Source organism: Cervus canadensis, chromosome 22, assembly GCF_019320065.1.
Source record: "Cervus canadensis isolate Bull #8, Minnesota chromosome 22, ASM1932006v1, whole genome shotgun sequence".
Lineage (NCBI taxonomy): Eukaryota > Metazoa > Chordata > Mammalia > Artiodactyla > Cervidae > Cervus > Cervus canadensis.
Window position 1 is genome coordinate 42,208,360 of NC_057407.1, and position 24,519 is coordinate 42,232,878.

Genomic DNA, 24,519 nt, shown 5'->3' on the forward strand with positions numbered 1-24,519 from the left:
GTGTACATTCATTGTTTGGCTTTGTTTTCTTTTTTTAATTAAAGTTTCTATGTCTTTAGCTCTCTGAACTGATAGAGGACAAAAATACTGGGAGAAAGGATTTGCAAAAATGACAGGGAAATAATATCTCTACTAGAAATTTGAGAAGATTTATCATATGCATTTTTAAAAACCTAGTAGTAATTTTTCTAGCTACTTACTGTGCAGATTGTAGAGAAGTAGGTGTGGACTTAAAAACAGAAGTAGACTGTGGGCTTTTGCACAGTCTTAGTCATGAAATTGTTAATTAATTGCCAGTAATACTGAATAAAAGTGACCTGGGTTTCAATGAATAAAGAAATGGTAGAATTTGTGGTTTACCTTCTATTGCCTATACTTTTGATGAAATACTATACAGTAGCATTAAAATTTTTACTGTTGATTTATTTTATCAAATTAATCTCCTAAAAACAGTACAGTACTACTTTTGAATAAAATTTCAGTCATCTGAATGTTGACTCTGTAAGAATACTATCGTTATGACCAAATAAAAATTTTCCATGGAATGTAAAGGAGGTTCAATACTTGAAATTTTATTCATATAATAATTTATTAGCAAACCAAATGGAAGAGGAGGGAGTAATAGCATAGTAAATGTGATTTTAATGATAAATCTAATAAAATAACATACTGAATGATTTTCTTATTTTACATCTATCTGAAAACAGTTGCCAGGTATACTTCATGTTGAAAAATAGATTAAACCTTCTAAATGGGTTATCAGATTATCCCAGTATTACCATTCTTATTTAATAACATTTAGAATTGTTGTCCAAGCTGATTATAAAAAAAAAAAAAAAAACCTAAAAAACAATGAGATAAAAGTTTTGGTAAAGAGGATGTATAGGTTATCATTGTATACAAATAATATGCTTATCTACTTAGAAAAGCCAAAAGAACTGAAAAACTAGTAGAGGTCATTAGGGTAGCTAGATAAAAAATATGTACCATACTGAATGATTTTCTTACATGTTAGCAATAACATTTAACTGATATACAGGGAGAAATACATCTACTTAACAGTAGTAATGGAAAATAGAGGACACTGGAGAATAAACCTAAGTTAGAAATGTGGCAAATCTGTAATGAAGCGGTATAATGGATTCTCTGGCGGTCCAGTGGTTAGGACCCCACGTCCTCACCGTCGAGGGCCTGGGTTCAACCCCATAAGCCGCCAAAATATTAATAATAATGATGAAGAGCAATATGAATGAAGGCATAAGTAGGTGAAAGATCATGCCACAGTGCTCAGTGAGAATTCTCCACAGATTACCCATGAATTTAATACAGCCCCAATCAGCCTTGGGAAGGGGAAGTATCAGCATAGTTGACCAACGATTTCTACAGTTCATTGACATGAACAAGTATGCTAGAATAGGCAAAATAATTGGAGAGCTAGAATATAATAACTGGAATTGTCCAAACAGTTTTACTAAAAGTGTACAGAATAACATTCAGAACTAAACTCAGTATCTAGTAGGAGAAATGTCATATTTCAAATCAGTATAGAAATATGATTATTCTATAATTACAAAATAATTTGGAAGAATATGCTAGCCATTTGCCCTGTGAAAAGGTTAGAACATTCTGAGTTAAATTCGAAAATTAAATATGGAGATAATGGGAAAATAGGTCATTTTTATAGTCTTGGGGTGGGGTGACAAAGACATGTCTGAGGCAGAAAATAAAGGAAATAGTTGATACATTTGACTAAATACAAATATAAACTTTGTATAGCTAAAAAAGACTTAATAAAATATAATTGTAACATTTTTGTCACTGTAATGGAAAGATTTTTACTATGAGTGAAGATAGCAGGTTATTTATTCAGTGTGATTTAGACAAAGAATCATTAAGGCCATGTTAAGAAAGAGATTGAAAAAAAAAAAAAAGAAACAGATTGAGATGAAAATACCCCAGGACATTAGCAGTGCATTAATTTGTGAATATGATTTCAAGTTAAGTATGTGTTTCAATATGTGGATGTTTGTTTATATATCTTGGGAATTACTTAAGTAAAGGTACAAAACCATAAAAGATAGATTTAATCAGAAAATTTGATAGCTGTGTATGACAAAAAGAAGAAAAATGAAACTTTAAAAGAAAATTTTGTAAATATAGTATTGTTCATATAAAAAAGTAGGCACATTACCACTGGCCTGTAAACTTCATAAAGGATGAGTGCTAGGTCTCTTTCATTAAATATAATAAATACTCAATGAATATATTTTAAATGAGTAACCTGTAAGTTGATTTGGAGATGGGAGAGTTCATCTGAACTTTATAACTTTTCTACAATGAACTTTATAACTTCCATAATTGCTTTTAGTAGTTACAGTGTTGGACCTAGCAGTATAGTGGTCTTTTAAAAGATTTGCTGTTGAAGACTCTTGAAATATATAAACCTAAATGTAAGTTATGAATCACATGTTTGTTTTGTTTATACCTAGGCACTTTTCAGAAGGAGAAAAGAAAAACATAGTATCTGGAACAGAAGGAAAATACAAACATACTTCTACTCTAGGAAAATTTTTTAAATTTTTTAGATACTTGAAAAATATGTTTCTCCAGTATTTTTTGCTTTTATTTCTTCTCTGTTTCACCCTCTATTGCCCTAGTTTAGTGCTTCATAACTCTTTCTGTGTAACTCCCCCATTAACTCCGAATAGTTCCCCAGTGTTCATTCTCCTGCTAACCATTGCTACCAGGGGAATTGTTCTGAAGCATAGCTGTGCTGCTATCCCAAAACTTTTCCTCAGCAGCTTGGGAGGAAACCTAATCATTTAACCTAATGATTAAGAATGTAGATGGGAACCAGATTGCCTACTCCTTCTTTAAAATAGGAATGCTAATACTAGTACTGGATTTATAGAGTTACTCATGTTAAACCTGCTAATTCACATGAAGCACATAGGATAATCATTTTCCCCCACATACCTAGTTCAGTGGTTTCCATGTAAGAAGTACTAAACAAATAAATAGCTTGAAACTGTGAACGAATAAAAATAGATTTTTTCCTTTAAGAAAGTGAGATAGGTGCATTGCCCTGAGTAGTAACTAAAACTTAAAGAATGTTAACTTTCTTTCAAAGTGGAACTAAGAAGTCTACCGTAGAAAGTAGGATATTCCAATCAGAAAAAGAGTACCAGCCTAATTTTTGAAAATGAGGTTTATATAAAAATGATTTCACACTTTGAAGCACTCTAAAACTAAGTACTCAGTGAGGATCAGGTAATCATGTGTAACTCTCTCCTGCTGAAGCAGAATATTATGTAAAGAGCTGCTAAAGAATGGAAAACTATATAAAAGCTTAAAACTGAGTTGGTGAACCAACAATTCGACAGAGAGTGATTTTAACAGAGACACAGATTTGAGGGTTTTTTTAGAATGTGAAAAATATAAATTTATGTTTTCCACTACAAGAGATTAAATTAGCTCCAGGGGAAAAAAAATAAATAAATAAATTAGCTCCAGGGATTAGTTATTTCAAGTGTCAGATTCATCTGATGAGTTTTTGGGAGGTTAGAGAGTTTTGAGAATCATTTTTAAGTGTGGCAATTAAAGAACCTTTGGGCTTTTGGTTTGATTGCAGGAGATAACAGTGGGGTGAGGCAAAAGTGGAGTTATGAGCCATTGTGGGCTAGAGATTAATGGCTTCACTACGAGTATCCCTTTAGGCTGTAATTTCAAACCTCTCATCCAAGCCTTGTATTTCACAGACTTGTTGAGCCCATTAAAGAAATGGAAGTCTCGCTATCTGATGGAGCAGAATGTCACCAAGTTACTGCGGCCTCTTTCTCCAGTCACACCACCCCCTCCCAATCCAGGCTCAAAGAGCCCCCAGCTGACCACACCTGGCCCATCTCACCCGGAAGAGGAGTGTCGAAATGGATACAGCCTCATGTTCTCACCAGTCACATCTCTTACTACTGCTAGTCGCTGCAATACTCCCCTGCAATTTGAGGTGATTTGGGTTTGGTTGTTGGGAGTTCTGAATATGAAAATCATCATTTGCACCTCCTCATTTCAAATATAATACCATTCCAAATGTTTCTTTACCATGTCCTTTGCCCACCTGAGCAAGAGAATGGGAAACCTCAGGGTCATTGTGACCTATTACCTGGTAGCCTCTCATCTTGGCAGTCTCTATACTTAACAAAATAGGAAGAGTACTCCCACAGGTGATACTCATCTATCTTTTGCATGCAGTTCATCATCTTCCATACCTTTAGGTGGTAGTCATGCTAGACCTTCATCTTTACCTTTACTGTATGCCTTGGTTAAAATTGGCCTCTAGCTTCCTAGTAACCATTAAAATGACACCAGCCTGAGAGTGCAGATTATAGTGATTGGTTGTGCCTCCGTTTCTTGGCCTTTAAATCAGTGAGGTGTCTTTGTTATTTTGCATTCTCTTTGTGGCCTCAGTAAACAGATTTAGAAAGCATTGAGGTATGGTTTATGGCAAATCAGGATTTTCATTTCCAGGTTACTTTCCCTTCTTGTAATAATGTGTTAGAAATGAGAAGTAGAGTCTAGCAACATGCATTTATTTATACGAACCAGATTTATTGCTCACTCTGGTCACCTGTTTCAAAAAGTCAATTCTGAATTGCGTTAGTATTCAAGTTTGAGTGATAGTAGGTTTATTGAATAGAATCCATGTGAGTGCATAAAAAAAAAACTCCTGCATGTTGCTTTGACTTCTAATTAAACAGACACTGTTCCTTCTCAGAAAAATTTGTTTTGATGACTAAACACAGCTTGGACTTCTCCAGATGTCTTGTTTGATAAAGGGGAATGTTCTAATCAGTGTCATCCTGCCTATTCAGTATTTAAAAGAGGATGGGAATTAAAAAGACCTGAACGTTTAAATAGCTAACTCAGAAAGGTAGCTAGCAACCTTGAAAATAAGAGGAAGCTATATTCTGTGCCTAAACTATGTTAACTTACTTTTGGAGCAAACCTTTTTCTGAGAGAGGGGGGATAAAAAACCTTCCTGGTCACGTTTGATTTCTAGGGATTCTCCAGGCAAGAATACTAGAGTGGGTTGCCATTTCCTTCTCCAGTGGATCTTCCCAACCCAGGGATCGAACCCAGGTCTCCTGCGTTGCAGGCAGACGCTTTAACCTCTGAGCCACCCGGGAAGCCCAAGGGAAGTTATCCTTTACCAAATTCCCTGTGACATTCTTTTAAGCCAGATAGTAAAACATCCGATATGGGCCTTACTAAGTTTACTTGGATCTAATTGCAGTTGACTTTTCATTTAGCAGCTGAAGTTTGATGGTAAAATTTCATGAGAGGACATTCTCCCTGTCAGGCAGTAGATTGTAAGAATAGAATTTCATAGTTTATTATAATTAAAGGTAAAATTAGAAGGGGAGTTGCCTTCTAGAACAGACAGGTTTAGCACTCAGTGTATATCCTACCCCTTGTAGCGTTTTGGATAACTATGAAACACTATGGAAATATAAGGGCTTTTTTTTTTTTTTTCAATCAGAGATCATTTTAGTGATGCATAGTCTAAGCATGATGTTAGAACACCAGGAAAGAAAGAAAATATTATAGTATATTAAATAACTCATCCCTTCAAAAAGTTCAGTGTATATTTTCACTATTTTAGTCTCATGATTTAACTAAGAAAATTTGGCCTGTTTCATCAATTAAAAAAAAAAAAACCAGATTTCGTCATCCTGGCCATCTTTATCACCATTTTAATTGCCATACACTTTCCTATATTCTAGTTTAGGGAAGTAGGGAGCCTTATTTTCACCTAAGACTGTGACACACAAATAGCAGAGAAATGGCACAAGTAAGATCAGTTTATTGGGGAAAGAATATTTCTAAAAGGAAAAATAAAGAACCTTCCAGAAGAAAAGGGAGAAATGCTAAGGGGATGAGTTGAAAAGACATGTAATAAAAAAAATAAGATCATGAGAGGGAAGCATCAAAAAAAGAGTAAGCAGCATTGGGAGGGCAAACTTAATGAACCCCTTCTTTCCACCGAAATAACCTTTCCCTGCCTGCCTCGAGAGCCATACCCCATTATCCAGCCCACACAGCACCCCACCAAATGAAATTAGTAACAGCCAGTAGCCCTGCTGAAGCAGCCTCATTTCCTCTGCCACAGAATTGTTCAGCCACCCAGGCCACAGCTGTCCAGAGGCTGCATTAGAAACCCTCCTCTTTCCTTGTCACAGCTGCCACCATCATTCCCTGCTTTCCCTGCTTTTTCCCTCCACATCTTCCTATCCGAACCCACTGCCCGGTTACTGTTTCACTCAGGAGTGCTGCTTCAGGCGAAAGTCCTAAGGATAAGCCCTTGTTCAGGACCAGAGGCTTGAAGTGTACACATCTGCTGTTGTTGTTTTTTTTTTTAATCCTTTTCTCTCTGTTCCTCAAAGTACAGTGGATTATGTTAGGAACCATCTAGCCTGTGAGCTGGAGAAGCCATCAGTCATAACTCCTGCAGCTGTCATTTAGGAGGAACTGGCCATCTCCCTAGCCCTGACAGCCCCCTGCATGCTAAGCAGTTCCCCTGGGTAAATAAGGCAGGCCTGAGCCACACAGGAGAAAGAGGAAATGTGACGTTCAGAAGAGGGTGTGGGGTAAAGAGGAGAGGTGCCCTGAAGCATGAGGGATGAGTAATAGGATGCCTGTCAATAACAAATACTACCGGTTACTAAATTCTCATCTAACATAGAAAGACAATGTAACAGTATAAAATCTCACCAATTTAATAACTCTTGTTATCCACTTGAGATGTTTACTTATAGCATGAAACATAACCAGTTTATCCTTAAATGCTTTCAGAGACACCAGGAAGCATTTTAACAAGTCATTCTGTCCATTGAGATGATTCTGCATTTAAGCATTTCCCTTGTGCATTCTTATCCCTCTCCCTGCCCCACCCCCACCTCACCCCCCAAATTTGTGGCTAACCATCTATGCTTGCTTTTGCTTTATTTTTTGTTTGTTTTGTTTTGCTTCTTTGAGTAGATGAATAACAAGATGCTTTTCCCTCCTCTAGAACATATCCTCCCCTGAGAGTTCCCCTGCGAATAGGCCCGAGTCCCTGTCACCCGAGGTAGTTATCACACCATCTCAATCACACTTGGAGGCTGTGAGTGAGTGGGCATGAGTGTGTTCCTGCGTGTGTGGGGAGGGCTTGGGGGATCCGAGTGAATGGGGTGATGGGCTGGAGGGTGGCCGATTGGTCACACTGTAAGGTGAATGAATCTTCCCATGTGTGACTGTGGTTACTCAGAATTCTCAATGTAGATGGAGGAAAATGAAGTAGGGGTGTGTGTGTGTGTGTGTATGGTGGGGTTCGTTTTTGTTGGTTTTGAGGGGAGGGCGGTGGGTATGGCTGAAGAGTTCTTTTAAAGTAGGATAGAATCTAGAAGTCAAGTTTAAAGGAGCTGAAAATGTGGGAACCTTGTTAAAGTCTAACAAAGTGTGTTTGTTAAGTAAGGAAGGTTAAATCAACAGTTGGTAGGAGCTGTCTTTTTTTTTTCTTTTTCTTATTTTAGGAGCTGTCTTTTGATATTTATTATCTTGGACTTGATGAAGGACAGCTTATATTTTAAAAGTTAGGCAGTGATTTATGCTTTATTCCAGAGTTAATCTGACAGCTCTGTTTAACTGGATGTTTTGAGCTTTGGTTGATAGATTAAGCATCTTTAGGAAGGCAGAGTCATACCTCTCAGCTTAAATCAGCCCGTGGCTTCTGTGACTCAGGAATCCATTCTACAGTGGTTGGGGAAATAGGTGCTGTACAGGTGGTACCTCTTAGAATAGCGAATCTTCCTGCTGTGGAGATGTTAAATTCACATGTTAGTGCTAGAGTTCCTTAACTTGTTACAAGATTTCAACAAAGGTAGCAGTGATAACTCCATGAATCCACATGGAGCCTTACTCCTGGTGAAAAGAAAGTTACAGTCTCTCATAAACTTTCGGAAATTAAGGACTTTTATTCCCACACCCTTCCGGTATAGTGCTAAACTCAGTGACAGGTGACCAAATTCTGAATTGGTAGGATTTTATAGATCAGTGTGAAACTAAAGATTGTATTCTAGTGTACTAGAGGTTTTCTGACTGGTACTTTTTAGTCTTATTTTGTAAGGAACATAAAGCTCTCTCTCCTCAGTTGCTAAAGACTCTAAGTTAGAATAATTTGGAGGCTGACAATGTTGTATTATCTGGGTTTCTGATTCTGTTCTTTCTAGAGAGTTAGCTATAGTGGACATAGTGACAGAAAATCTTTGATGTTAGGAGGTAACGATGACCAAGTAGATGGGTTTATTTTTGGTACGTTTCAGCATTTCAGATGCTCTGCAGTGATGAACATTAGTGGTCTTATGGTATGTTGACATACATTAGAGGATGCAGAAAGAATTGAGTGACCAGAAAATTTATGAGAAACACACATACTTAATAGTGAAAGTGAGTGAAGAACTGGTTGGTTGATGTCTTCAACTAATACCATTCTCCTTCCCTGAAGTAACTTAAATACTTGACTTTTCGTCTTTCTACTTTTTTTCACCTTTTCCCCTCCTCCCACCTTCCATCAATATTAGTTTAGAAATGAATAACACCAGAAGCCAGTTATCTTAAGACACCATTCTCATCTCTGTGGCTCCATGGGGCTCAGGTAAATCCCTGATTATACTGCCAGTCCCTGATTGTAGTGCAAGGTGACTCAGCAAACCTGATGAAAGGCTAAGCAGGCAAAATAGTCACATTTGGCCAATTATCTAATTCTGACTTTCCCAGTATTCTCATCCAAAGACTTTAAATCAATTTGGGAAAGGCCAGGATTCTTTGGTAATCTGGCATGTGTACACTGGTGCTACATGGGACCTTTACAGATGTTAATGGCTTTCTCTATTCTACTTTCGTCCCTCTTACCTCTCCTTATTCACCTGTGCCCCCTCATTTCCCTTCTTTTCTGCCCTTTGACTTTTTCCTTTCTCCCCTACCCCATGTCTCCGTTGATTTTTATTCTTTCAGCTTTGTCACCGAAAAGACCTGGACTTGACAAAAGTAGGCTACCTTGACTCCAACACTAACAGCTGTGCTGACAGACCTTCCCTGATCAACTCGGGTCATTCTGACCTGGCTCCTCATCCCTCTGTTGGACCCACCTCTGAGACTGGTTTTACAAGCAGGAGTGGAGATGGACATCAGACTCTTGTGAGAAACTCGGACCAGACATTTCGGACAGAGTTTAACTTGATGTATGCCTACTCCCCACTGAACGCTATGCCTCGAGCAGATGGATTGTATCGAGGGTCTCCCCTGGTAGGGGATAGAAAGCCTTTACATTTGGATGGGGGCTATTGTTCCCCTGCAGAAGGGTTTCCCAGCAGATATGAACATGGTTTTCTGAAAGACCTCTCTCGTGGATCGATGTCACCTGGTGGCGAAAGGACTTGTGAAGGAGTCCCATCTGCCCCCCAGAACCCACCACAGAGGAAAAAGGTAAGTGTTTCACATTTTGTAGATCCTTTTGAAGAACATTAACTGAATAAGTAGTCACTGAGTTACCACTATGTTTTTAGCACTGTTCTCAGTGTGAGGAAAATGAAGGTAAGTAAGACACAGTCTCTTGGCATGTTCAGTGAAAGACTATATTAATACAATTTGATGAGTGTTGTAAATATTAAGCAAATTTAAATGCTTCTCATGTATGTGTCATGCAGTTGGCTAGGCAATTGAAAGGATAAAGCAATGAAAAAGAATAATGCTACTTTACATGTTTTATGCTACTTTTCATGTTCTGGGCACCATTAGGCTCTTCTTATGCATTTAGCTTCACAATAGTCCTATAAGATGGGTAATTTCCCATTTTACAAATGATGGAACTTAAGACCAGTTGCATAACTTGCCCGTGGTCACACAGATAGTATATGGATGAGCTAGGACACTCCCCAGGTCTGCCTGATTCCAGACTGTATGCTCTTACTGCCACCATGCTGTATCGCCACTTTGTTGTCGCCCTAATGGAGCTTATAGCAAGTGAGACTGAGCTTAGCAGATAATTATATTAATGATGAGAAAAAAGAACAACTTAATAGAGGAAACCTGGCCAAGTTGGATAGTGGAGGGTGCTTGAAGACAAACAAGAGGTTCATAGCCAAGTTTGCGAGGAATAGCATGAAAGGTGACAGGTCACTGATTTGGCTGATCTCAAATAGTAAGTAATCAATCAGTCAACATATTGAGGGGATGAAGATGCTACAGAACAGAGCAGAACAAGTAGCTGTGACACTCCATTGAGTGGGCAGCAGGGATGTGATACGATTGCAGTTGAATGTTGCTGTGGTAGCAGGTGAGAAGTAAGGAGAATAGAGATGGGCAGGGCCAGGTCCCAGAAATCTGGTTTGGGGCTTGACTTGCAGTTGATGCCTGTTCTAGAAATTATGAAGCCAAAAATCTGCATTTTATGTCAGTGATTTTCAACTAGGTTTATTTGGAAATGCACAGGAGTATTTTGAGCTTTCCAATCAACTTCCATTACTGGTCAATCTAGAGATGCTTAAATGTCCTCTGTGTATGACAGTCTCACATAATTGCAAAGTATCTATGGTACTCTTGTTCACATATAGGCTGGTGGCTTTTTATCTTTGCATTGCAAAGAAATACATTACCAGAATTCTTACACTAACTCGTCTCCATGATTATGTATATAAATTGCATACACAAAATTGTCTTACTTTGTATTTTTGTTATATTTTATATTTGAACAGAAAATTGAGAGCCCTAAGTGATTAAAAGGAGGAAACACTGGCAGATAATTTGTAATAAAATAGCATTAGGGGGACTTCCTTGGCAGTCTAGTGGTTAAGATACTGAGCTTCCACTGCAGGGGGCTTGGGTTGGGTTCCCAATGGGGAAACTAAGATCCGGCATGCCAGGAGGCACGGCCACCCTGCCCCCACCCCCCACCAAGAAAAAATTAGAATACGGTTTAGAATACTGTTGCATGAGACTCACAGATTTAGAGAACAAACTTACGGTTGCTGCAGGGGAAGGGGGACAGTTAGAGAGGCTGGGATCGACATGTCCGCACTGCTGTATTTAACATGGATAACCAACAAGGTTCGACTGTATAGCACAGGGAACACTGCTCACTGTAATGTGGCAGCCTGGATGGGAGGGGGATTTGGGGGAGAATGGATACATGTATATGTATGGCTGAGTCACTCTTTTGTGCACCTGAAACTGTCACAGCATTGTTAATCAGCTATACTCCAATATAAAATAAAACATTTTTTTAAAAAAAGATTACTGTTGCATGAACAGTATTGACTAGCAGGAACAAAAATGGTAACAAGTCTTTGGATTTCTGGTTTCATTTATTATGTGCAAAAATGATTGAAATCATGATCTGTTATTTCAGAAATATTGTTGAGCACCTGCTATCAGGCAAGTTCTGTGCTGTACATTAAAGACAAAAAGCCAAATAAATGTGTTCTCTGCCCTTGCAGAACACAACAGTTTATAAGTATACGAGACACTGTGTTAGGTCGAAAGCCAGTGTGAGCACAGTGTGCTGTAACAGCTAAAAGGGGACATCCCAGGTGGGGCAGGGAAGAGGGCTTTCGGTGTGCAGTCAGGAAAGAGTAAGGCAGAGAAATGGCAAGTTGGGGAGAAGTTTCCCGGTGCAGGTTTTCTAGAGCTGGCACAACAATACTGATTCCTGGGGACTGAGGAAGAGACTTTCTCAAACTGCACAAACTCCTAGTTCTTCCCCTTCCCTTTTCATGTAATTTTGTTTGTTTCTGGCCATGCCACGCAGCATTTGGTATCTTAGTTCCCCAACCAGGCTGAACCTGTGCCCCTGCCTTGGAAGCGCAGCATCTTTCCCACTGGACCACCAGGGAAGTACCCCACCTTTCCCGGTGCTACCTTTGTTGCAAATAACTGTGATAGCACACTTCTGTTACATGGAACTGTGATCTCACAGGTTTTTCTGAAGGCAGAATAAAGATTGAGGTCTATTGGTAAATGCCATTTTTCAGAAATGTCATCTCCTGGTGTATTCTCTTTTTCTTACCAGTGTCCCACTGATGTAAATACGTAGCTGTGCTCAGGTCTCTCTCACACCTGGAAAAAGTCACCGGTTGGTGCCTGCTTTGTTTGCCTGGCCTGCTGGCAGTTTCCTAGGGTTCCATGTTCTTTCCCCGCTGCTAGTGATCCACAAATGATGTCTAGCTGGAGTCCTGTTTCTTTTTTCCTTCCTAGGTATCCCTGCTGGAGTACCGCAAACGGAAACAAGAAGCCAAGGAAAATTCTGCTGGTGGGGGAGGTGACTCCACACAGAGCAAAAGCAAGTCTGCAGGAGCTGGGCAAGGCGGCAGTAACTCACTTTCTGACACTGGTGCCCATGGTGTGCAGGGATCCTCAGCCCGAACCCCATCTTCCCCTCACAAAAAATTCTCCCCGTCTCATTCCTCTATGTCTCATCTGGAGGCGGTAAGCCCCTCAGATTCCAGAGGCACTTCGTCTCACTGCAGACCTCAAGAGAGTATCAGCAGTAGGTGGTAAGTTTAAGTTTGATGCTCTGGTGATTAAATTCAGGAGGGAAATAAATGTCTAGACTCTTTACCTAAGATGTATGGAAACACTTGAGAAAGCCAGCCAGCAGTACCATGTGCCATATTCGGCTGATTTAATAGTATCAGTCACAATCCCCGAGCTTGACAGAAGCAAACGATTGCCACTGAGCCTGCAGAACACTATGTTGGACGGCATATAGTTGTGGACACAGAGGAGTTATTTTATTCACTGGGCACTAACACTGCCTCTTCTCTTTTCTCATTTCATGTGCAAGGTAAGTCAGGAGGTGAGCCCAGTTCCACTGAAATTAACATCGGGTGTCTCAGCTCCACATGGCTAGCATATATAGAGAGTTGGGACACACTCCTGAAAGGATTTGTCTAGTTTAAGAGAGACAACAAATAAATAGATAATACTAATGTCAGGTACTAAGTATCAAATGAGTGAAATAAAGAATGAGGTATTCTAGGGAAATTGAACTGAAGAAATGAGTTCTGGGAAAGAAGAGACATGGCTCAAACGAGTAATGTTCATTCATCTGTGAAACATTACTACTACGTGCCAGTCACATGACTTCACGGAAGAGAAAAATAACATTTAAAGATGGAGGTTAAAAGCAGTAGACACCTTTAGATCCCCCTTCTCCTTGGTTGTTTTTTCTTAAAGTGTTTATTCTTAGGTGCCTGACATAGTCTGAGGCAGAGAAAATACTTTGTTTTAAATTGGTCCTGAAGAAAATAGTGTTTTAAAAGAGGATGTTTTAAGAAACATTGTATAGCTATTTGTCAGAGCCTTGTTTGTTCCATACTCTTAACTCTCAAGGCCTATGGCATAAGTGTACACCCTTTTGCCTTCACAGGATGGTTCCCACATCGGTAGAACGACTCCGAGAAGGAGGGAGCATCCCTAAGGTCCTCCGAAGCAGTGTGAGGGTGGCCCAAAAAGGAGAGCCTTCCCCCACGTGGGAGAGTAACATCACAGAGAAAGACTCAGGTGAGCCGATGGCCTTCTTCTGCCAGCCAGGTTCAGGGACACATGAGCCAGGCTCCACACAGTTCACACCAAATGCTGGGCTGAGGTGAGTCCATTTCTTAATGAGGCTGGGCTCCATTACATGCAAAGTTCCAGCTCAGTCTTGCTTTCATTTTCTTGGGCTGTAGCATTCTTAAGGTCTAGCGTTGCTTGCTCTCTGTCTACTCTTTTTTCCCAAAGGATACCTTTCTGTAACTCATCTCTCCAAAGCCCTGGGAATCTCCTTGATGAAGGATGAAGAGAAAGAAGGAGACAAATCAGATCAGGCATTTAAAACAGCCCATAATTAACCACTCATTTTGCCCTTCTGGCATGCTGCACTCACCTGATTTATCAGAGAGCAGCATGGGTTGGTGGTGGCATTGGTGACTTGAATGAATAATGGCTCTCTCTCATCCATTCTCAGAAAGTGAGTTGATTTTGTATTATCTTCCAGACCCTGCGGATGGTGAAGGCCCAGAGACATTGAGCTCAGCACTCTCTAAAGGAGCGGCCGTTTACAGCCCTTCCAGATACAGCTACCAGGTGAGGCAAGAAAGTGCTCATCTCTGGGCATAGGAGTGTGTTCTGGGTTCCAAATGTTTTGTGATCCTGGCCGTCCTTTGCAGTTGAGATGTTGTCTTTGCATATAGTTTCAGCAGCCTTGGAAATAAGTCATCATCGGCTCACCTTCAGGTAATAAATCATGCCAGAAAATTGAAGTGACCAAAGACAGCCATTTTACTGTCTCTGGTATCCTAAAAAGAACAAATGTTTAAGAAGATAAAGAAGAAGAAGAAGAAAAAGTAGGGTCTTTTAAATATTCACAAGCCTCAAAGGCTTAAATAGGGACTTTTTCACCTCCTTATGCTTTTCCTCCCAACTCTTTCTAGCTCCTGCAGTGTGATAGTCCACGGACAGAATCACAAAGCCTCCTTCAACAGAGTTCCTCCCCCTTTAGAGGACATCCCACCCAGTCTCCGGGATACAGTTATCGAACTACTGCACTGAGACCTGGGAACCCCCCTTCTCATGGTTCTTCAGAATCCTCCCTCTCTTCCACGTCCTATTCCAGCCCCGCCCACCCTGTGTCCACAGACTCATTGGCCCCATTTACGGGGACACCAGGGTATTATAGCAGCCAGCCACATTCTGGAAACAGCACCGGCAGCAGTCTTCCAAGGAGGAGCTGCCCTTCTAGTGCTGCTAGCCCTACCCCACAGGGCCCCTCAGACTCGCCGACCTCAGACTCGGTTTCCCAGTCCAGCACAGGAACTCTGAGTTCCACCTCCTTTCCTCAGAACTCTAGGTCGTCATTGTCATCAGACTTCCGGACTATCAGTCTGCCCAGTGCTGGGCAGTCAGCTGCCTACCAGGCCTCCAGGGTATCTGCGGTTTCCAATTCACAGCACTACCCACATCGAGGGAGTGGGGGTGTGCACCAGTACCGACTCCAGCCACTGCAGGGGTCGGGGGTCAAGACTCAGACAGGACTTTCCTAGGGCTTCTGGATTTGGGCAAACAGAACTTGAATGAGCCCATAGCTGCTTCCTTCCAGCTGCCTCTGGAACCTAGGCCGAGCATATTGCTGGGGAAGGGGGTACAAGGTGCCAGAGGATTGGGTCTGGTCGACAAGAAACAAGACTTGTGGTCACGACTGGCTCTGGCCTTGGAGAAAGATGTAAATCTTGTCTGAAGCAGAGACTATAAAGAAGTTTCTCCCTGCTGTTAAGGGTACATTGTTGACAAGCAAATGGTGTTTCGGTTAGTAACGATTCTAAGTGCAATGAGTTGTGTTGAAGCCTCCATCTCCCATCCTTGCCTGTAGCCTGTAGTCACTTGTGCAGTGAGGACATCTTTTTAAATCCAAAAAAGAAAAAGGTTTTCAAAGGAAAAAAAGAGGTGAAAAGAGCCAATCTCAAAGCCCCAAGCCATCTGAGTAGTGTTAGGGTTTTATGCACTTAAGAAAAAAGGTGGGTATATAAAACAACCATTCCAAAAGCAGGTATCTGGCCAAGATGTGTTCACTGAGAATATTCCTTACCTTTGTCTTAAAAACACCAAGAGGCAGGGATAGTGAAGCTTGGTGTGTGTTCTGAGGGGTTCCTGGATCTCTGAAGAAGTACTCGTGGTCAGTTCTTGATTATTCAGAAGCAGGTTATCCTAGTAGATTGTCTGAGCCCCCAGCTGGTACCAACCCACTCCCCTTCCCCAAGCTATTTCACAGCTCAGTAACCCATGAAGTAAGTAGGCAAAGAAAAGAGAGATGGGCCAATTGCATTGCTACTTACCAGCCATTGGCAATGCATTTGATTAGGAAGAGTCCCAAGTAGCTTGGGAGTTCTTTGAATTTTATTTTTTCTACTCCCAGTTAATCAGGAGTTGCCGATCCCCTGAGTAGGACCGCCTCCATGACTGGAGAGCATGCACTCGTGACTGCAGGGTAAGAGTGGAAAGCTTTGATTGTGGAATGGCACCGACAGGACTGTGATTGTGTGTGGGCATGTCCCACGTTTCTTTGGGAGATGCTTATTTGAGAGTGGCCCAGGTGAGAGTGCTGTGAGGCCGCCCACACGCCTGCTGACAGCTGTTCTGGATGAGAGATGCGCGCAGACTGGCTTCTCCCCTCAGTGCATCGTGCCTGTTGTACGCCCCTGGAGGCACCCTGGAGCCGGCCAGGCGGGGTACACAATCTTTTTAAATTCCATACGGTTGCCAGCTTATTTCTTTCACTGTTTACTGTAATATCCGGCGTGTTTTTATTTATCTAATTTTTGTATTCAGTTATAACCATGGTAGGGGTAGCAAATATCTGACAGGTGTAATCCCTGGTGCTGCAGTGGACCTTACTTCTTTCTTTTGGACAAGATAATACTGTGAGTCTCCCTCCTTCCTCCCCTCCAGTTTGTTTTCTCCTTTTTCCCCTCAGCCTCTTGCACCCCCTTCTTTGTGCCCTCTCCTCCAACTACCATATGCACAGTCTTCTCTCTTTGTGTGTGACTGTTACAGAATTTCACTTTTTCAAAATTCAAATCAGGTGTTTGCTCAAATGAGGGGAGATTTTTTTTTTAATGCTGAAAAGTCAGCAGAATACTTTTCTTTATGTTGTTTCCCCCACAAACCCATCAGTCTGGGAGAGCGTTGGGAGTGGAAATCATGTTGCCTGGGATGCTGGTTTCTTTGTATATTATATAAAACGTATGTAAATGTCTCTCCATTGGGCTGGGGTTCGCATTCTCCCCGCGGCCGCGCGCCGGGGGGGAGGCCAGCGGGCAGGCGGCCCTCACCCTGCCTGGCACGCGCAGAGACCCCAGCCCCTCTGTGTGGGCAGGGTGCTGTCAAGACCAGACCTCGGGGGGGCGGGGGGTGGGGGGCTCTTGGAAGGGAAGAAGTATCACTTCTTTCTCAAGTGGAGTGTTTACACCTTGCTGTAACATTTGAACTTTCACAAGAGATGTAATAATTTTGATAATAAAATTCTTAACCATAATAATCATAAGTTGAGAACTCTTTTGTCCGATTCTGTGACACTGCCTTGCTTAGTTTTCCTGAAGCTATCCTTAAAGGGAGCAAGATGGACCCACATTCAGGAGAGTGTGCTCTTGGTGGAGTTGCGTTGCCCATAATGGGGCCAGGAATACAGATTGATCTTCCTTCACCATTTTATGACTAAGATCAGGCAATAAGGGGGACTTCTCTGGTGGTCCAGTGGGTAAGAATCTACCTTCCAGTGCAGAGGACCCAAGTTCAGTACCTGGTTGGGGAACTAAGATCCAGCATGCTGTGGTCAACTGGAGAGCCCGCACACTACCACTAGAGAAGCCAGCACACTGCAGTGAAGAGCCCGCGTGCCGCAACAAAGACCCAGCATGGCCCAAAACACGGCAGGCAGGAATCCTGTGCTACAGAGTTGCTGTGTGCTAAACTGTATATACGGTGCTGGGAATGTGAAGATCAGACAGCCACCTGCTCCATTCCTGGGTGCTTTGCACTCGGTGTGATACAGATGTTAGAATCTGAACTGTGGTAAAGAAATAAGCACGTGCACGTTGTATACAACTTCATTAACCAGGCTCTTCCACTTAAGTCATTTGCTATCTCATTGATCCTTAAAATGTATAAGGTATGTATATTATTCTCCTGTGATTTTTTTTTTATAAGTTTCAGAGGATACAATGTGTCTAAGATTTCTCTCATCCAAATGATAGTTTCAAACTGACAGTCTTGGAAATTTTGCAGTTTACCCAGGAGACAAATAAAGATGCTTTGAAACGAACTAAAAATCATTTAACTAACTGACCCTTTCTTGCCTTAAAAATAACAGTCTGGCCTTTTTAGCTCTGAGGAATCATTTTTATGATACAGGGTTCTCTGTTTGACAGAGCTCACCCTGAAGAAAAAAGTGCACTATTGTCCAAATGGACTGTATTTACTTCAAAACCACACCAACCATCAGTTCATCAACCAGAGCTGGAACAGCCTTTGTAACCTGCTATGAGGCTGAAACAGAAAGGTTCCTGTGCTGAAGATCAGTAAAGGAGATCAGTAAAGGCTTGGAGATAAGCATAGCTCCTGAAGGAGATGCCGTTCCCTGCTCCTACACTCAAAATTTAACTCTGGGAAGATAATAGTTTTGAATGTTTCTCAAGTACTCCAGAAAAGCACGCAGGGCAGTCATGATAGCAAAACAGAACCTTGGACAACTTCATATTATAGGAAGCCTAAACGTCCCCATCAGCTGCAAAACAAAGAGAGCACAAGACTTTCATGTTACCATGTTCTTTTCCAGAGGAAGCAGTGGCACGTCTGCTACGTCTCAAAACTCCAAATGAACACTCACTTGGAAGTTCAGCAAGGCAGTGTGAGAGCAACAGTCAACCTAGGATGGGTTTGCAGTGTGTACAGAGGGTGTGTGGTTAAGTCTGAAGGTGCTGTTGCAGTCTGGGCCCAAGAAAATTCTAAACAGAATTTTGCAGGGGTGAAGGATGACGTTAAATGAAGTATTTTGAATGAGTAAGACTAGGATTGTCTGTAAAGGTGTTAAATAACTTTACTTTGTTTTTAACTCCTGAGAGAAACAGTTGGACATAAATTGATCCACTGGATTTCATCAGCTGTTGTTTGCAAAGTCCATATTTTAGTATTTTGCACACACAAAATATGTGCTATAGAACCTTGAAACTAGTGGGGCAGGGAGAGGGGGATAATTCCTCCCTTTATTGACCCATTAAAGGTGGGTAACAGTAGCAAAGTCAGATTCCAAACATTCACAATAAAGGAGCAGAATAACATCCGCACAGACAGTGCATACTAGTGCAGAATGACAGGAAAAGGAAATACAGTATAGAGGTTGGTAAGGAAGAAATAACCGTTTACAGAAGACAATAAATATCTTAGAAAGAAATAACTGCTCACAGAAAAAGAAACTCCATGCAGCTAATAGTGTTTATAGCAAGGTTGCAGGGAATGAGGTTAATAACAAATGTAAATTGTTTCCCTATATGTCAACAACAAACAACTGGAATTTGAAAGTTAAAACACAACATTTATATCTGAACCCCAAAAATGAAATAAGCAGACATCTAATAAAAGACCTAAAAACCTATATGGGTAAAACCTACAAAACTCTTGGTGAACTAAAAAAAAATATTCCATGGCCGTGAATGGGAAGACTCAATGTCAGGATGAAAGATCTCAACTTGATCTTTAGATCTGTAATCCTAATCAGTTTCCCAGCTGATTATTTTCAGGATATCAACAGAATGATTCTGAAATTCATAAGCAGAAGAAAAAGGCCCAGAATAGCGAACACAGTGCTAAAAGGGACGAATAAAGTCAGCCAGGCTTTAATATAAAGCTAATCAAGACAGTCTGTCATTGAAATGAGAATAGACAAATAGATCAGTGGAACAGAATATAGCACCCAGAAACAAACCCACACAAATACTTGACCAGCAAGGGCAATAAAATAGAGAAAAGACAGGCTTCAACTAATGGGGCTTGAACAACTGGACATCCATATGCAAGAAAAGTGAATCTAGACTCAAACCTTACACACTTCACAAAAATTAACTCAAAATGGATCACAGACCTAAACATAAAAAGGAAAACTGTTAAACCTAGATGATAACAATCTATAAAGCATGACACCAATACCACCATCCTTGAAACAAGTAACTGATAAGCTGAACTTGATTAAAATTAACATCTGTCTGTTCTGCAAAAGACTGTCAAGAGAAGAAAAGCCACATACTGGGAGAAAATACTTGGAGAAGACACCTCTAATTAAAGGACTGTTAGCCAACATACAAAACGGTTACTGTTAAAACTCAACAGTAAGTAATCAATCTTCAGATCCAATATAATCCTTACCAAAATTCCAGTGGCATTTTTCACAGAAATAGACAATCCTAAAATACCTGTGGAACCACAGAATACCCTGAATAGCCAAAGCAATTTCAAGAAAGAACAAAGCTGGAGGCCAGTTCCATGCTTCCTGATTTCAGACTATACTACAAAGGTATGGTGATTACAGCAGTGTGGTACTGGCATAAAAACAAACACACAGATGAATGGAATAGGACAGAGAGCCCCAAAATAAACCTGTGCACGTATGATTCATTAATTTATGACAGAAGAGCCCAGAATAAATAGGGAAAAGAGTCTCTTCATTAAGTGAGAAAACAGGACAGCCACATGTAAAAGAATAAAATGGGATAGCTATCTTACACCATGTTCAAAAATTAACTCATAATGGATTAAAGACTCAAATGTAAGAACTGAAACAATAAAACTCCTCGAAGGAAACCTAAGGCAGTTTGCTCCTTGCCATTGGACTTGGTGATGGTTTTTCAGATTTGACACCACAAGCAAAAGCAACAAAAGCCAGAGTAAACGAGACCTCATCAGATTAAAAGGACTGCACAAGCAAGAGAAAGGAAATCATGGACAACATGAATGGGAGAAGATATTTGCAAATCATAAACATTAAAAGTTGAAATTAAAAAATGACCAGAAGATCTGTAAATACATTTTTCCAAATAAGACATACAGATGGCAAACAGGTACATAAAAGATGCTTCACATTACTAAGCACCAGGGAAATGCAAATCAAAAACTACAGTAATGTATCACTTCACACCTATTAGCATGGCTGTTATCAAAAAGACAAATCAGTTTTAGTGAGGATCTGTAGAAAAGTGAACCTATGTGCACTTTTGGTGGGGGTGTAAATTGGTACAGGCTTTATGGAAACCAGTATGGATGTTCCTCAAAAAATTAAAAATAGAACTACCATACAATCCAGCAATTCCACTGGTGGATATTTATCTGAAGAAAACAAAAACAGTAACCCAAAAAGACATTTGCACTCCTAAGTTCACTTCAGCATTATTTACAGTAGCCAAGAAACAGAAACAACTATGTGTCGCTTAGTGGATGAATAAGATGTATATTGACAAGGACAGCCATAAGCAAAAAATGAAATCTTGCCATTTGCAACAACACAGATGTTCCTTGACAGCATTATGCTAAGTGAAATAAAACCAGATACCATATGGTCTCACTTTATATGGGTAATCTTAAAATGAAGTCATGAATACAGAGAACAGATTGGTAGTTGGTTGCCAGAGGTTGAGGATAGGAGTAGGTAAAATGGGTGAAGGCGATAAAAAGGTCAATCTTAGACTTTATTAAATCAGTCTTAGGGATGTAACTACAGTGTGATGACTATAGTTAATAATACTGTATTTGCCAGTTACTAAAGGAGTAGATCAAAAGTTCTCATCACAAGAAAACAGTTTTGTAGCTGTGATGATGGATGTTGATTAGACATTGTGATGATCATTTCATAATGTATACATACATTGTTATATACAAGAAACTAATATGTTGATGATAACCTCAGTTTTTTTTGTTTTTTAAATTAGAAGTTGAGGGCAGTATGACAGCAAATCTACATAGCCTTCATATTGTAGGTCCAGCCTACACTTCTAGCTATATTTCACTTAAATAAACTTTTTTATGTCAACTAATATGACTCTAGCTTCTTTATGGTCAAGATTTTACTATGTTTATAGAGTTTTGCATACAGGTTGTGCTTAACTCTTTGAGAAATGGACAGAAGGGAAGTGAGAAGGAATAGCACTTTTTTGAGAAATAAATGGATTTTCCTAATTAGAAGATCCAGTAGACAAAGTTGAGGTCATGAAGTATAAGTTGAGAAAAATTGTTACCTGGAGAAACTTGGAAAACAGAAATGGTGGTGAGGGAAGGAGTAGTGTTTAATTTACTGCAAGGGCTTAGGAAGTCAGTCAGGCATGTTGGTTTTTAAAGACTCTTACTTCAAGATGTGGATACATTTTCAGGTCCAGTGGTATTGTTACCCACCAGTAGGTATATAGCCTACTAGAGCTCTTCAGTTCAAATAAAACTCTATTCGGGGTTACCTGGAGAATGCTTTCTTATCATAAAGAAAACAGCCTTATTTTTAAATGGGCAAAAGACCTTGAACAGACACTTATTGTACAAATGGCCAAGGAGCATGTGGAAAGATGTTCAACAGCACATGCCACTAGGAAACTGCAGATTGGAACAACAGTGTGAGGTCGTTACTATTAGAATGACCAAAATCCACAACAGTGACACTGCCACCTGTCGGTGAGGGTGTAAAGCAACAGGAAGTCTCACTCACTGACGGCGGGAGGGCAAACGGATGCAACCACTTTAGGAAATAGTCTGGTGGTTTCTTAAAGTATACACATGCTGTACTCTACCGCACAGTGCCGCAGTCGTGATTCGTTGTGTTTACCTATGAAGGTGAAAATGTATGTCCACACAAAAGCCTGCGCCTAGATGTTTATAGCAGCTTTATTGATAATTGTCAAGTCTTGGAAGCAACCAAGTTGCCCTTCAGTAGGTGAATGGGTAAATAAACTGGTATTTCTGAGAAGTAGATTATTACTCAGCACTAAAATGAAACAAATTATCAAGCCATAAAAAAATGGAGAAACGTTTAATACGTATTACTAGTAGAGAAAGAAAACCAGTCCGGAAAGGCTACATACTGGGTGAGTCCAGTGATAATGCAGAATTGTAGAAACGGTAACAAAATCAGCAGTTGAAGGGACAGGAGGATGAGTGGGCAGAATACAGTATTTTTACGGTGGTGAAACTATTTTGTATAATACTGTAATGAGAGATACATGTAATTTTACATTTGCCCAAATCCACAGAAGATAAACTCTAAACTATGGACTTTGGGTGAAAATGGTGTGTCCGTGTAAGTCCATCAATTGTAACATGTCCCATTTGATGGGGGCTGTGGATAATGGGGATGTCTGTGCATATGTGGGGCAGGGAGAATATGGGAAATCTCTACCTTCCAACTTTTGTTGTAAACTTAAAATTGCTCTTAAAAAAAGTCTCTGTTTTCCTTAAGTGACAAAGACCAGGGGGGAAAAAAAGGACATGTGAAATAGATGTTTCCAAAGACAGACAAAACAATACCAAAAGTTATAATTCGAGAAAACTTTTCCTGAAATATTTCAAGCTACAAATTGAAAGAATATATTGCATACCTTGTAAATTCAACCCAGGATTCAAACCCAATATCAGAACATCCTAAAATTGTTGGAGTTCAAAGAGAAGAAGAAGCAAAAATGAAAACCTTGGTGGATATCCAACCCTCCTTAACAAAGTTATTTCTAATGGAAGAATGTTAAGCTCTATCAGGCTTCCTGACAGCAACACTTTATGGCGAGAGAGAATGATACATTTAAAATACTCAGACTATGAACCAAAAGTTTCATACCAACTATGTTATAGCAGCAAACTGTCATCCGCATGCAAGAACTTGGGGAGCTTTATTCCTGTTAATTCTCTTTCGTAGCAATCTGTTAGAAACAGCTGATTGAGGTGACCAAACTGTCTTGAGAAACATCAGCAGAAAGTCCGATAGTTAATTATATGCAGTTTAGAACTAAGAATGAATGCAGAATGTAAGGTGAGACTGCAACATTGAGCTGGTTTGTGTGACCTAAGAATGTAAATACAGTGCAACTACAAAGAAAGAAACAGGAAAGAATATGGTTTTACATATTCTTGTAATGGTAGTTACATTGGTGGTATCATATCTGATGGCTTTAATGTGAGATGAATCCAGTCGTGAGAACCAGGGTTCACTTAGAGGTAAAAAAGTTACAGATGTTAGGCCAAAACCTTCCTTGTATCAGTGTAAACTCGACGTATTTTGTCACAGATAGATTAGATTGATAGATCCCATATCTACATATATGTGTGTCTGTCTTAACTCTGTCAACTGGAAAGTCTTCTTAGAGAAATAGCAGATTTTAGTCTGAGGGAGGAAACGTACAGGAGCACCCTGGAACATCTTGTCATATCAGAGTGAAAGTGAAAGTCGCTCAGTCGTGTACTCTTTACAACCCAATGGACTATACAATCCATGGAATTCTCCAGGCTAGAAAACTGGAGTGGGAAAATGGTCCCTTCTCCAGGGCATCTTACCAATCCAGGGATTGAACCCAGGTCTCCTGCATTGCAGGCAGATTCTTTACCAGCTGAGCCACCAGGGAAGCCCAAGAATACTGGAGAGGGTAGTCTATCCTTCGCCAGTGGATCTTCCCGACCCAGGAATAGAACCGGGGTCTCCTGCATTGCAGGTAGATTCTTTACCAGCTGAGCTACCAGGGAAACCCATCAAGGGAGCAATGATACTATCAAAGATGATTTACGATTAGGTTGAACCAACTTAAAGAGGCTTCTGCTAACCAATAATACAACATTTTGAGCATTAATTATGATAAATGTGTCAGAATCAAATATGTTTAAATCTATGAGTTCATAATGGTAACAAAACACAAATAATTGTTCATGTTGGGAGAATATTAG

At 40.3% G+C, this 24,519-nt stretch overlaps 1 protein-coding gene and 1 non-coding gene across 17 annotated transcripts in view; one reads left to right on the forward strand and one right to left on the reverse strand.

Moving 5' to 3' along the window:
* Positions 1-17,101, forward strand: part of SETD5 (SET domain containing 5) — a 78,750-nt gene extending 61,649 nt beyond the window's left edge. For 10 of the 16 annotated variants that reach the window (XM_043442627.1, XM_043442632.1, XM_043442626.1 and 7 more), the window contains 7 exons: positions 3,759-4,003; positions 7,067-7,123; positions 9,049-9,519; positions 12,286-12,584; positions 13,460-13,593; positions 14,069-14,157; positions 14,505-17,101. In XM_043442627.1, the coding sequence (XP_043298562.1) occupies positions 3,759-4,003; positions 7,067-7,123; positions 9,049-9,519; positions 12,286-12,584; positions 13,460-13,593; positions 14,069-14,157; positions 14,505-15,113 (1,904 nt within the window). In that variant the 3' untranslated portion in view covers positions 15,114-17,101. The remainder of the gene's footprint in view (positions 1-3,758; positions 4,004-7,066; positions 7,124-9,048; positions 9,520-12,285; positions 12,585-13,459; positions 13,594-14,068; positions 14,158-14,504) is intronic. The other 6 variants (XM_043442636.1, XM_043442634.1, XM_043442630.1 and 3 more) reach the window with 1 other exon arrangement.
* TRNAC-GCA lies at positions 5,112-5,183 on the reverse strand. The gene has a single exon. It is a non-coding gene; the product is annotated as a tRNA-Cys (tRNA).
* Positions 17,102-24,519: the final 7,418 nt, after the last annotated feature.